This window comes from Pristis pectinata, chromosome 13, assembly GCF_009764475.1.
Source record: "Pristis pectinata isolate sPriPec2 chromosome 13, sPriPec2.1.pri, whole genome shotgun sequence".
NCBI classification, from domain to species: domain Eukaryota; kingdom Metazoa; phylum Chordata; class Chondrichthyes; order Rhinopristiformes; family Pristidae; genus Pristis; species Pristis pectinata.
This window is the reverse complement of record NC_067417.1, coordinates 31,240,957-31,255,854: the sequence shown is the minus strand read 5'-3', so window position 1 is coordinate 31,255,854 and position 14,898 is coordinate 31,240,957. Positions and strand designations below refer to the sequence as shown.

Genomic DNA, 14,898 nt, shown 5'->3' with positions numbered 1-14,898 from the left:
ACAAACAAAAAAAAAGGGTCAGGTAACATCTGAAGACAGAAACAGTTAATGTTTCATGTCAATGTCTTTTCCTCAAAACTTTCCAAGTCACTAACTGTTTTTCTCTCTCTACAGATGCTGCCTAACCCACTGAGTATTTTCAACAGTTTTATATTTGTTTTGATTTCCAACATCTGTAGTTGTTTGCTTTTCAATTCCATGATAATGTATCAAGCTATCTAAAACAGAGGAAACAATGATCAAAACTTGGAAAAAGTAGGGCATTTTTGTGATGGTAAAAAAAAATGGGGATGAATGATTAGCCTGAGGTCAGATAAAATACAAAGAGTGGGGGCTGATTGCTTCGTTGCATGAAATTGGCCAGACAGCAAATGAAATCTAAAGCAAGGGTAGACAGCTTGCACATGCAATACCCCTGTTAACAAGCAAGGCCTAGTCTACCAATATGGTATCTCAATTTTCAATCATAATCTTTAGTAGTTAACATAAATAATCCAAAAGCAATATTTCCCCAGCAAAACATTTTATTCTTCTCATCATATGTTCTTTTAAATAACTCTTCCTTTCAGAGACGAGAATTACACTTGTGCAGTATTACGAATTTCTGTACATAATACCAACACAGTAAAGTTGGTAAAACAGCAGAGTTCCTTATTTTCAGTCAGAATTACTTGTTTAGATATGTCCATTATTTAATAGTTACATATTTAGGGTCTGCATCTGAGCAGTGCAGAACAAGCTCTCAACAATTTCTCATACAAATCCTTCTTAGTGTTCAACATAGATGTTAATAGATATGTAACAGAGGTTGAAAGTTCATCTTTTCAACAAGGAAAGTTGCGATATATAAACTGAAATCTTTAGTGAAAGTGTGTAAAGCATGGGCAAAACCAGCAAAGCTACTACAGTCTCCATCAAGGCCCACTGAAAACTGGGAACTCTGCATGTAAATCAACAATTAAAACAGCAAATGCAGGAAAGATTCAGCAGGTCAGGCAGCATCTACGAAGAGAAAAAAAATGTTTCATGTCAATTACCTTTTATAACAACTAGGAAAGATATTAACATTCAATATTGCAAGTACAGACAAAGAATAGCAAGAACAAAGGGAATGTCAGCAATAGTGTGGTGAGAAAATGGATGATACAGATTTTTGTCTGCTGCGGGGGGGGGGGGGGGGGGGGGGGGGGGGGGGGGGGGTGCGTGGAAATGCCATGATAATGACTGCCAATCTGTATGGAAGAGGTGAAAGTAAAGGGATATGAATGAAGACAGCAGGAACAACAAACAACACTGACGGTATCAGATATAGAATACAACGGTTATTAGAAATTTTAAAAGCAGTTCTGAACAAACTGGAAGGGCGAATTCTCTGAAATTGCTGAATTCAACAGGGCTGTGGTTTGCCTAAGTGGAAGACGAGATACTGCTTCCTGAGCTTCGCTGGAACACGAAGAGGCCAAAGTCAGAAATCAGAGTGGAAGTGAGATCAAGGATTAAAGCGAGGAAAAAACAAATGAATCATTAACTTGATACTTCTGCTGGAATATGGTTGCAAATATTCAGCCTTCCCTTGTCACTCGTATGTTGGGCCTAATGTTTATTAAGGATGGAGATGTTCTCAAAACATCCTATTTCTTTTATCTGTTCTTATTGTCCACCACCATTCATGACGAGATGCAGCAACACCTGAAAGTTTTGATCTGATCCATTGATTGAGATTACTCAGCTGTCAACTGCAGGCCATTTCTGCTGTTTAGCAAAGATACAAGTCCTGAACTGCAGCTTCACTAGAGATACTTGATGTTACCAGGGAACAATTGGACATTATAATGTCAAAATATAACGTCTAACCTCAAATAATCCCATGAACAACTTTTTAAAGTGTTCTTTTGACATTATTTGAATCACTTTTGATATCAAATGTACTACCTTTCGCATAATTTCAAATTCCTCTTCAAGCTGCAAATAGCACAGATGTGTTTAAGGAAAATAGGAGGAAAATAACATAACCTGTTTTTGCAATTGGAAGGGTGGGATGTAGCTGATGGAGCATCAACACTGCAATAAGCATGTTGGCTCATATTGTCTTTATTATAAAAATATTCTTCATGGCATAGTCATACAGCACAGAAACAGGTCCTTCAGCCCAACTTGTCAATGCCAGCCAAGATGTCTACCTGAGCTAGTCCTGTTTGCCTGTGTTCGGCCCATCTCCATTTTAAAGTTAATTCAAGTATTTATTTGATGCAAATTAACGAAACACATTATTAAAGAAAAACACACTACTTTCCTTATCCACAAGATCAGACCTAATTCCAAATGAACTTGCCCACACTAAAGCTGAGGATAGATACAAAGTACACCTGGCCCCTCAGCTCAGGTCAGAAAGGATCCAGTCTGGAACTCAGTGGAGAGTTGGGGTAGGATTACTGTAAAAATGGGGTGCTCAACAGTTGCGCAGAATCAGTGGGCCAAAGAGTTGTTTATGTGCTGCTTCTATGACCTGCCACCTCAAGGGAACTGTTCTCTGTTTGATAACAACTGCATTAAGGTGAGGCAATAGCTTACAATTAAAATTCTGTTGGAACAAATGATCATGGATTTTATTCAATTGACAGGAGAAAGAAAATTGAGAATTTCAATAGTGTCACTTTGCCCTTAATGTACAGAAATAGCAAATACTTACTGCCAGCAGCTTTACAGTAGTAGCTACAGAACTTGGACCAAAGAATAACACTGCATGGTAAAGAAGTCACCTTGGCCAGTTAACAACTAAGGCTCATAGACAATGTGCACATGAAAATGCAAGACAAATAATAATTCCACTAAATATGGAACTCTGCCATTCATGCCATGGAACAGTATGTTTGAAATGAGCACTGCCTATGCCATACTGTCACTTAAATTCTGGAGGTGACCTATTTAACACAGAGTGAAAGCACAAAATTAAATTCATCCCACCAGAAGGACAGCTTAATGTTGCCACAACCAGAAAATATGAATTTCACATTGATTTTTGACATTCACAAGATAGGATTGACATCCATATTGCTTAGAGGCATGGAAATTCTAGCTGTTTTGCTTGTGGATACTGCTGCTAGCAGCAATAAAAGAAAGAAGTCTGATGACAGTTGGTTCATGATGTTCAATTCTATATGATGATTGAGGAAGTCCCCGAAGACCAAGGCAGCAATCCCAAGTCAACTTCTCTCTTTAGGAGATGGGCATGCTGTTACCAGAAAGCAAAGTAATCATTGGTCAGGATGGCACAAATGGGTACTTGATGGCCAGCAGGAACAGGGTGGGCCAAAGGGCCTGTTTCTATTCTGTACGACTCCAAGATTATCCTGGACGCAGCCCTACAGTCAGATCCACTGCCATGATACAGACCTGCCCAGAATGCAGGGGACCAAACAAGTTGATCCTTCATACAGAAGAATCAGTAGAAAAGAACCTTCAGATATACTGTATCTAGATTTTCAGAAGACATTTACCAAGGTGCCATATAAAAGACTGGTACACAAGCTAAGAGTTCATGATAGTAGGAGGTGTGTTAGCACGGAATGAAGACTGGTCATCACTTAGAAACCATAATCAAAATAAATAGGTCATTTTCAAGCTCGAAGAACGTAACTAGTGGAGTGCCAAGGATCTGTCCTTGGCCCTCAATTATTTACCACCCATATGTTGCAAATTTAGTCAAAAAAAAGTAGGCATACATGGGGTTTAAAAGCTGAAATCAGACAGGGCTTTTGGGGGAACATAAAGGAAGCAGGAGAGAACCTAAAAAGGGAATCAGGAAGGCGATAAGGGGCCATGAAATATCCCTAGTGAGTAGGATTATATTGTGGAGGGTCATAGCTGTCACATGACAACACTGCCCCTACCTGGTCGGAAGACACACCACAGCCAATCAAGCTTTGGCTCCGCTCCACCCATCAGCACACACCTGGCCATTGACCTTTTTTAATTACCTGGGCTGGACACCCCAGCCCTCCAGCACTATAAAGAATGCCACGTACTTGGCTCAGCCTCTTTGTCTCCGAGGGATTCACCCTGCTTCGCTCCAGGCCAAGCACCGTGAAACAGCGCTGGAGAAATCATTGGTGAGGTGTGCATTGTTTAAGGGTTGGGAGCACCTTAGTTAATATCCCTGGTAGCATAGAGCCATGCCTGCACTGAGTCAAGGGGTGGTGGGTATCGTATTGTTTTCCTTGATTATTTGTACCCAGTTCGGGTGGGGGGGGGGCATGTGTTTTACCTACACTCACTATCAACTGTGATTATGTGTGTGTGTTATGCCCGTTACCCTTTCCCCACATTTGTCTTTGTAAGTAAAATCATTTCGAAGACTGTGTTCAGAGTCGTTGTTCTTTGAGACCACAAATCTGTTTCACAACAGTAGGATTAAAAAGAATCCCTGTGCATTTTACACACACATTAAAAATAAAAGGGTAACTATGGAGAGGGTAAGACCACTCAAGCATGGAGGGAATTTTGGGAATTTATGCTGGAGCCAGAGAAAATGGGCAAGGTACAAAACAAGTAACTTGCATAAGTATTCACCCAGGAGAGGGACTTGGAGGATAGCAAGATCAGGGAGGGGTATGCTGATATTTCAGGTCATACTAATATCAAAGAAGAGGGATTGTTGGGTCTCTTGAAGATCATTAAATTGGATAAGTCCTCAGGGACTGATAGAATCTATCCCAGATTATTGAGAGAGGCAAGGGAGGAGACTGGTGGGGCATTGACAGGGGTCTTTGCATTCTCTTTAGCCACAGGCAATATCCTACAGGACAGGAGAATAGCCAATGATGCTCTTGTTTGAGGAGGACAAGAAGGATAATCCAGGAAATTATAGGCCTGCGAGCCTTACATCAGTGGAAGGGAAATTATTGAAGATTCTAAGGGACAGGATCTACTTGCATCTGGAAAATCAAAGACTTATTAGGGATAGTCAGCATGGCTTTGTACGGGGGGAGGTCATGTCTTACAAACGATTGAGTTATTTTGAGGAAGTGACAAAGATGATTAATGAAGGTAGGGCAGTGGATATTGAAAACATGAAATTTGATAAAGCTTTCGACAAAGTCCTTAATGGTTGGCTGATCCAGAACACAAAAACACATGGGATCCATGGAGACTTGGTACAGTGGATTCAAAATTGGCTTGGCTATAAGACAGAGGGTAGTGATGGAGGGGTGTTATTCTGACTCGAGGTCTGTAACCAGTGGTGTTCCACAAGGATCAGGGATGGAACCTTTGTTATTTGTGATATATACAAATGATTTGGATGAAAGTGTAGGTGGGCTGATTAATAAGTTTGCAGATGACTCAAAAATTGGTGGGAGTTGTGGATAGTGAGGAAGGTTGTGAAAGGATTCAGCAGGATACAGATCAGTTGGAAATGTGTGCAGAGAAACAGCAGATGGAATTGAATCCAGACAAGTCTAACATATTGCACTTTGGAAAGTCAAATTTAAGAGGAAAGTATACAGTAAATGGCAGGACCCTTAGGAGCACTGATGTACAGAATGATCATGTGGTGCACATCCATAGCTCCCTGAAAGTGGCAACACAAGTAGATAGGGATAAAGATGATGTATGACATACTTGCCTTCATCGGAAAGGGCATTGAGTATAAACGTCAGGGTGTTGCAGCTGTATAAAATTTTGGTCAGGCCATGTTTGGAGTAGTGTGTGCAGTTCTGGTTACTGCATTACAGGAAGGATATGGAGGTTCTGGAGAGGAAGCAGATGAGGTTCACCAGGATGTTGCCTGGATTAGAGTATAAGCTGTAAGGACAGGTTGACCAGACTTAGATCGTCTCCTCTGCAGTGTTGGAGGCTGACAGACCACCTGATCAAAGAATTTAAAATTATGAGAGGCATAGACAGGATGGAGAGATTCCCCCCATGGAAATGTCACATATTAGAGGACGGAGCTTTAAGGTGAGAAGGAGAAAGTTTAAAGAAGATTTACGTGGCAAGTTTTTTTATTTTTTATATATATATATATTCACACACACACACACATACATATATACACACACACACACATACACACAGTGGTAAATGCATGGAACATGCTGCCAGAGTAGGTGGTGAAAGCAGATAAAACAACAATGTTTAAGAGGCATTTAGGCAGATACATGAACAAGCGGGGAGTTGAGGGGCATAGACCATGTGTAGGCAGATGTACAGTTTAAATTGGCATCATGATTGACACAGACATTATAGGCCAAAGGGCCTGTTCCTAAGCTGTACTGTTCCACGTTTCATTTTAATGACCTAAAGGAGGGGGTGAAAATAGGTGAAAAAGGGAGGGCATGTTGGAATGAAGAGATTAGGGGTCTGCCACAGGATATAGATAGGTTGAATGAGTGAGCAAGAACTTGGTAAATTGAGTCCAATGTGGAAAAGTGCAGGTTTATGCACTTCACTAAAAGAATTCTAAAGACAGACTATTATCCAAATGGAAAAAGATTGCAGATGATGGATCGAGGTGTTCTTTGTAAAAAGTTCGCATGCAGGTTCAGCAAGGAGTTAGGAAGGCAGTTGCACATGGCCTTTAAAGCAAGAAGACGGGAGTTTACAAATAGGGAAGTATTGTTATAGTTGTCAAGGATAATAATGAGGCCACACCTGGAGCATTGTACACAGATTTAATCCATTTAAGAGAGATATATACTCGCACTGGAAGCTGTCCAATAGGGATGCACTAGGCTAATTCCTGGGATGAGAGGGTTGTCCTATCAAAAGCAGCTAAAAATATTAGATCTATATTCTTTGCAGTTTAGAAGACTGAAGGATAATCTTTCTGAAACCCATGAGCTCCTGTGGGCCATGACAGGGTAGCTGTCAAGATATCTGCAGTAGTCGGTGAATCTCGAACAAGAGGACATAGTTACAAGGTTAGGGGAGATCATTTTAAACTGAAATGTGTAGGAACTATTTCTCGCAGAGGGAGGTGAATCTCAGGAGAGTTGTGAAGGCAAGATCATTTGGGGGTGCTTAAATTTGGGAGTAGATAAATTTTTGAAATATCAGGAAATTGAGGGCTATGGGGAACTGACACAGGAGATGTGGGGAAGATCAGCCATTTAATAAAATCATGGTTGAACTGACTAACTACACATTCCCACCTTATTCTAGCAACTTTTCAGCTGCTTATCATGAATCCATCTAACTCTGCCTTAAAGATATTCAAAGACTATTTCCAAGCCTTTTAAGGATGAAGACTCATGACTGTCTCAGAAAAAAATGTTTGCTTCATCCATCTTAAATGGGCAACTCCTTATTTTTAAAACATTATTAGATTCTCCCATGAGCAAACAACTTCAGCATATCTACCCTGTCAAGACCTGTCAGGATCTTAAAATGTTTCAATCAAGTCCCCTCTTTCTTTTCGAAATTCACAGCAGCGAAAATTTTAATCTGCCTAATCTTTTCTCATACAACAACCTTCCCATTCCAATTATTAGTCTAGTAAATCTTTATGAATTGCAACCAACATATTAACATTCTTCCTTCAATAAGGAATGCAATAATGACCACAATATGACAGATGTGGTCTCACTAGCACCCTAGATAACCAATGCATAACCTCCCTGCCTTTGTATTCTATCCTGCTAGCAAAAATAAACAATATTGTTAGCCTTCCAAATTAGTTGGCATACTTGCATACTAGCCTTTTTCAAATCATGCACCAGGACATCCAAGACGTCAAAAGAGCCCTGCAAACTATCATTTAAATAGCATTTTTTTCACCTTTTCTCACATTGTAATCCATTTGTCAAATCTTGGCTGTCATTTAACCTATCTGTATCCCTTAAAAAAAGTTATTTTCCTACCTTTGTGCCATCATTAAAACACTATTCAAATAGAATTAAAAATTTAAAAAATAAGTTCACTGTAAACTAGCATACAAGTCAACTTTTTGGGTATATTTTAAAGGGGCTGAAATCAAAGGCAAGTTAAGCAACTTGTACACCAAAATGCTCATCTAGTGAAATTTAAGTCACTACTTTTTAATATCTGCATTTTTATGTTTGTTCATTTTTCCAACCTTTCTTAAAACTGAAATCTTCCCAAAGAGAGGGTGGGGAGAAGCAAGGGATAGCAAGTAATTTGGAACAATTAAAGACATGAAAATAAATTAAAATAACTTCACACTTCCCTCCCCACATCCACAGGTTCAACCACCTCATTTCCCTGTCAAAATGCTGAGCAGCCAGATGCAAAGTGCATCCAGACCCTCTCCTGAATACACCAATGCTCTGCTGCTGGGCTCAAGGGCAAGTCAAACAGCTGAGTGGGAGGTAGGATGGCCACCACCTAAAAAATCAGCTTGTCATCTTGTACTTGTTTTAGACCATGCAAACACAGAAGTCTGAAATGAACTGAACCACCAGCAGCTGACAGTCAGCTCAGTTCAGCCTAATGTATATTTTGCAGACTGAACTTTGATTTGAATTGCTTGTATAAGAGCTCATATTTTTATACATGTACTTCAATCACTGTTTTGGACTTGTGGTGCAGTAGCGTTCCCATGATAGTCTCCTGAAGTAAATTATAAATGATTTGAAATACTTTTGGATGAAAGCTGGTTTGAATAAAATTAAACATTGTTACCCATGCATTAATTTAACGTGCACATAACTAAGAAATTCTATTTAAAAAATTCTGGAAGATATAACAAGAGTACAGTCATCATTTTGTAAACTTCTCAGAACAGCGATTAATGGAAAGGGCAAAGTTTTCTTTTAACTAACACTCAGTAGACTTCAGGTTAACTTTAATCTCATGTTCTCCTCCAGGGGGTTTCGTCCACAGTCAGCTATATTTCAGTTAGAAATACAAGAATGGTTTGAAATAAAGGGCATGACGTACTGCAAATGCTCCTCAGAATGTGTAAAAATAAAAGTGAACATTTGTCCATAGCAGTAAAGGGAACAAGTTTTTAACCTAACCCTGAAATGGAGCGATGCACCAGCATATTAACTCCTTTAATCAACACAACTGAGAAATGCAGAGAAAGAAAACCAAAGTAGTTTTTTCTCCCAAGTTTCCAAAATGTGGTATTTTACTGTGCACATGCACCATGAGCTAGGCGCTTATATCCTTTGTTACTGAGCCACAGCAAACGTTCAAAAGTTAAAAATTGACTTACAAGATAAGCAATGTTTTGTAAATACCTACATTCAAGATACCAATAACAACTGATCATAGTCTCAGGGCGAACACCATAATCATTAGCCATCAACCACTCAAATTCAGTTAAAATATTTGATTCTCAAACTCCTCTACAGCAAGCAGCAAATCACATGGACAGGCAAGCAGAGTACAATGCATAACCAAAACAGTAAGATTTGTAGGTTAACAGCCTTAGGAGAATAAGCTTCGAAACTTAAATCAATTTACAGACTTACACTTCAACATTTTTAATAATATTGAACTACATGCATGTCTTTTTCTTTTCATTTTATCCAAAGTTGTAATTAAAATGTTGCCCAGACCCAAGACCCCCAGCATTTTTAAATCATTGATTGATTCTCGCATCTCATGACTAGAGCCCAGCTGAACACCTTGCTGCCATGCACCAAATGTTTGTGGTGGCTAGAGTTGAGAATGGAATGTGGTTAAACGTGCAGCTGGGGGTCAGGAATGCAATTCGATGTGCAAGCAGAACCAGGCACTAAAAAAGGGGGTTCAGTATGTACCCAGGCTCAGGTGGTGGTGACTGGAGTGTGGCCAGGATTGTGGGCAAGTAGGCAGTGGGGAAGGGCTCCTCTGCCTGAGCTGACATTTGTGCATGTATGAAAATACATGCCAGTTGCTTCACGTGTGCCAGTGTGTGAGCACTAATACCCATGTAGCAGAACATAGTCTCCAGACACTTTAGGCACTCTTGCCACTGGATTAAGACATTGCTCTGTGAAGCCTACATGACACGTGGTGTGCAACAGCTATCCCTTGCTAAAAGAAACTATGTCCAGGTAACCTGCACTCCACAGTCTAACGTTCAGGACCTTTGTGGACAATCCCAACAATAGACCTGAATGTCACTCCACTATCATAGCTGTGGAACAAGTACTTTAACATCAGTGTTGCTAAGCTGAGTTTTACATGACAGGCAGGTAATGGTCCAGCATCTCAGTGACTCCCACTGTAGAGTTGATGAATGCCTGGTGACCCCTCAGCTTGATCAACATGGAAGCAACACAATATGTCATCACTGCAGAAACACCAATTCTTGAAGCTTTGGAAGAATCCAAGAAGGACTCCTTTTCCACTCTTGAAAAAACCCTTGGCACGTGTCCTTAGGGGAGACAAACTGAAGTGGCTATGAAAATCAATAATCGAGTGTGAAGGGGTGCAACCTTCTGGCAAGAAAAGTGAGGAAGGCCAACTCCAACAGGGTCTTTCTCATGACAAAAAGCTTGGAGCATGGCATCATAACACGCTCTATCAGAGGGACAAGCCTAAGATGTCAAGACAATACCTCCAGTCCAAGCAATGGCAGCTTTCAGATAACATCTGATAAGGGACCGCCACATAACAGGTCCCAATGATGGCTAGACAGACCCCTGCCAAATCTATTATATTACCTCCATTACAAAACCTTACAAACAACCAGTCAAATTCCATCCTAGAGGAACCACAAAGTTCTCACAGTTTATGGCTGCCCTGTAGTCCACCATTATTGGCACCCAAGGAGACTCTTAGCCTCTCAACTAAGTACTACCAGGACTGATTTGATGGAAACGACTGAATGATTGAATAGCTAATTAACCACAAAGAAAAGGTGCTTCATGACTGGAAACTTCACCGTTCCTCAAGGGAAAAGAAACAGATGTACAGGCACCTGAATGCAGAAGTCCAGCAAAAATCCAGGACAAAAACAGATGATATATGGAGATGGCTCAAGAGGCTCAGCAACTTTGCTGACAGTCATGATGTGTGCAGTAAAAGCAACAGGGGTAAACTTATCAAAGACAGAAAGGCAGTCAACACCCACTGGAAGGAACATGTCAAAGATCTTCTCAAACACACTTCTATTCTTGGTATCAGAGCACCTGACTTCAGCTACAGATCGAGGCCAACCTTGCCATCAATAGGAGCCTTGTTCTCCACAGGGAATGTCACTGCCAAAATCCTCTTCAACCAACTCATCCCAGAGGCCAAAGAGCTTCTCCTCAAATCACAGTGTGGATTTTATTCATCCAGAGGCAGAGTGAACATAAGGAAATAAAGACAGCAGCACCAACCTCTATCCATGGCCTTTTTGGACCTTACCACAGCCTTCTCTATCAGTCAGAAGGAACAGTGGAACACCCTCCTCAAATTCATCTACCCACATAAATTCATCAGCCAGTCCAGAACAGAACCATTCTCTATGAAGACTGGTGTCAAACAAGGTCACATCACTGCTTTAACATTTGGATCATTCTTTATTGCCATAATTTTGCATCTCATCTCTAAGAAACTTTGAAGGAGTGAAATTAATCTTCAGAACTAGTGGGAAAACATTCAACATATGGCAACTACATTCCAGAATCAAGGTTATCCAAACCTCAGCAGTAGAGCAGACAAGGCTTTCGCAGAAACATACTGAAGGATGGACCTTACGCTCAACTTCTGCAAGTTGAAGGTCCTCTACAAGCTTGCCCCTTATGAACACACTGCCCTCAGACAATAAAAGTTTACAACAAGACCCTTGAAAAGTAGACCACCTCATATACACTGAGGAGCCAGCTTTCAGCAAAGACAGAAATCAATGATGAAATTCACTGCCTCCTTCAATGTGCTGCACAGCCTTGGGTCAATTGAAGAAAAGGCCTCACAGCCCCTGTAACCTGGGGTTGACCCTGATCTCAGTGTTGTCTGCATGTTCTCTGCAACTGCATGGGTTTCACCCACATGTTCCTATCTCCTCACTCATCCAAAAGATGGGTTGGTTGGTAATTTAAACGTCTATTGTAAATTATTAATAGTGGGAGTAGGCGATGGGCCTATGAGAGAGAAAGTGAAATGAGATTGCTCTAAAAGCCAAATGGCCTCAAGAAAACACGATCAGAGACAAAAACACTAGCCTCATTAAACACTCTAGTTGCATACTCATCTACGACTACCATACTTTCTCCAAACTCCAAAGATGGGACTTTTTTTTAAAAAAATGAACACTCCAGTATCATAATTACTCACTATTGTCAAGAAAAAAAGTGTCACATCCTCATTATCATCCACTTTACTTATTCCTTTACTACTTCATTTGCAAAACCTCTCTTTTTTTAAACTGTAAATGTTAAGTGCTCAATGTACATTTAGTTGAAATACAAACTAATGAACAAATTCATCATGAAACAGTGATAAATTAGTAAGCATATTTAACCATGATCAAATGGAGAGATTTTCCATGTTTTGTGAAATAATAACTCCTCATGGAATGTTCTTTTAAAGCCCTGAATTTCTCTTTTCATTCCTAAACTCCACACGTGCAAAAAAATGCCTTCGTTCAAGGACATTAGATCTTCTAATTTTGACATAAACTGATAGCTGCTGCTACCACGTGGGTTGAATGAAGTTCACAAAGCGTGTCGACTTTCAATCTTCGAGGGGGAAATTATTTTACAATATGCACCATACTTAACCTACCTATCATCTCAAATTCAACACCATTACTATAATAGTTTCAAAGATGAAGCATTTTCAAAAATACCCAAAAGTGACACTTTTACTACTGCTGAAATGTCATAAAATTAAATTCAATTTAGAAATTATTAAAGATATTAAATTCTTATAAATTTATCATTTTACAATTGTCATAAGGACTGAAGTACATAAACCACATCTATGCAAGATCAGAAAAGCAGTACACGATAATTGGTTAAGAGTTTGACAGGACAGCAGACAGACCAAACTCTTACTTTTGCAATTAAACAAGCAGTGTTTTCAAGCAGTCTTGATGACAGTTAATAGATTTGCATTTAATAATTTCCCCATCCTAACCTCAATAAAACAAGTTATTTTAACTTAGAGCTCTTCAAAATCGAATTTATTTGTATGCTACCATTACAGTCCTGCGTTATTTTACTTTAAAAAGGATGAAAAAAATGATTTGCCCGTAAACAGCTTTAACTATCTACATTGCTTTCATTTACATTCAATTACTTCTTGCTCAAGCAACCCAGACAGATCTCATAAATTTAAGGAACCGTGCAAAGGTTTGATTTGGTCAATGATTACCAACATCTCAACAAAAAAGTGTACCTATTAACACTGAAACGAGCTTAAAACGTTTTATTTCCATCAATTTTAAATGTTCATTGTCTTGAGATTTGCCGATTTGTTTCTACGTCGCATATCAAGGAATGCGAACTTGCATCAAATTTAATTTGTGTCACAAAAAAACTGCACGGCTCTAATTCCTTTCCCATTATATAAAAGAGCTTTCCAGTCCCCCTTTGACAGTACCACTTTAAATCGTGGACTACCTTGACATCTACAGTTTGGCTACATTACAAATATGGCATCGGCAGAGCTGTCCTTAAACAGGATTTATGAAGTCCTCTACAACATCACCAACACCCAAATTAGCTTTCACTGGGCATCCAAAAGAGGCGCTCTGAAGCCCGAGGCTGCAATTGCAAAAAAAAATGAGAGGTGCAGCCTTACCCTACGACTCCCTCTCTGTAGTTCTGTTTTTTCCAGGGAGTTCCGTTGTAATGGCCACTACCAGACAGGAGGCTGTAGTTTAATCCAAACGTGCTGGCCTTGTTGTCCCGTTTCCTCTTGTTTCCCGGGACACTGTTCCTGTTGTCGGGGTAGCTCTTCCTCCAGCCACCTTCTGCCGGGCCGGCTTGGAAGTTGATGTTGTTGCTGTTGTTGGCGCTGGGCTCCAGTGGGAGGAAGTCTCTCTGGACGCCGAAGTCCCCTCCTCCTTGGCTGCCCCTCTCCCTCAGCATGCTGTCGCTGCCCGCACCCGGTGCCGTGGTCCCCGCCGCCGCCGCCGCCGCCGCCGCACAGTTATTATTGAAGAACAGATTCCTCAGCCCTTGCGTAGTTTCCCAAATTTGCATCCACAGAATGTTGGCAGGTCCGAGCTGTTCTGGCTGAAACCAGGCTATCCTCGGATCCATCAAACGGAGACGGGTTTCCACGGTGAAAACGGACGGTCTGCTCGTCTCCTCCGGGCCGCCCGTCCGCCCCGCCTGCCTGCCACCTCCGTCCGAGCCGTCCGCCTGTCACTGGGCCGTAACGAGGAGAGCCGACAGCAATGGCAACCGCCGCCCGACCGCGCAGGCGCGTTACGTCCTCCCAAGGCCGTGCGCCGCGGGGGGTGGGGGGGGGGAATGGAAGCTGCCAACTTCACGCGCAACAATTGGCCGCCCGTTACGTAACTTCCACGCGATTGTTACGCAACAAAGAAAGTTGGCTCGCGCCGGCTTTTCCTTTTCGGTTCGCGTCCGGGCTGCTCGGTCGCGTTTCAGCAGAAGCGAAACTGTGGTGCTGGGCTGGGGGCGGGACCGGACCGGGGGGCCGGGCAGGGCAGAGCCCAGCCCCGGCACTGCACGCTGGCCCAGCTTTGCAGACAGCACCAAACCAAACGCAAGCTCAGCCGTACACTGGCATGAAACGGCCTAAAACAGTCTGTAGGAAATCGAGAAGTTGCTCTGCATTTATCAATGCACTTTGTAACTACTTGCAATTCCAACCCCCCCCCCCACACACACTTGCTAAACGTTAACATTTAACGTGTAACTCAACTCAGTTGCCACAAACATACGTTCTATTTTAGTTTTGTGGGGTGGGGAATATGGAGGCAATAGTGCGGTCCAGATTTTAATTCTGGACGTGCCTTAATGTTTGAAACGTGACTTCTGCCTGGTG

The 14,898-nt window shown here is 41.3% G+C and overlaps 1 protein-coding gene across 1 annotated transcript in view; it reads right to left on the bottom strand.

The window, feature by feature from the left end:
• The window catches only part of tent4b (terminal nucleotidyltransferase 4B), a 55,687-nt gene extending 40,989 nt beyond the window's left edge, over nucleotides 1-14,698 (bottom strand). The window contains exon 1 of the mRNA XM_052028235.1: nucleotides 13,684-14,698. Coding sequence (XP_051884195.1) covers nucleotides 13,684-14,147 — 464 coding nt within the window. The 5' untranslated portion in view covers nucleotides 14,148-14,698. The remainder of the gene's footprint in view (nucleotides 1-13,683) is intronic.
• Between the last annotated feature and the right edge of the window lie 200 nt (nucleotides 14,699-14,898).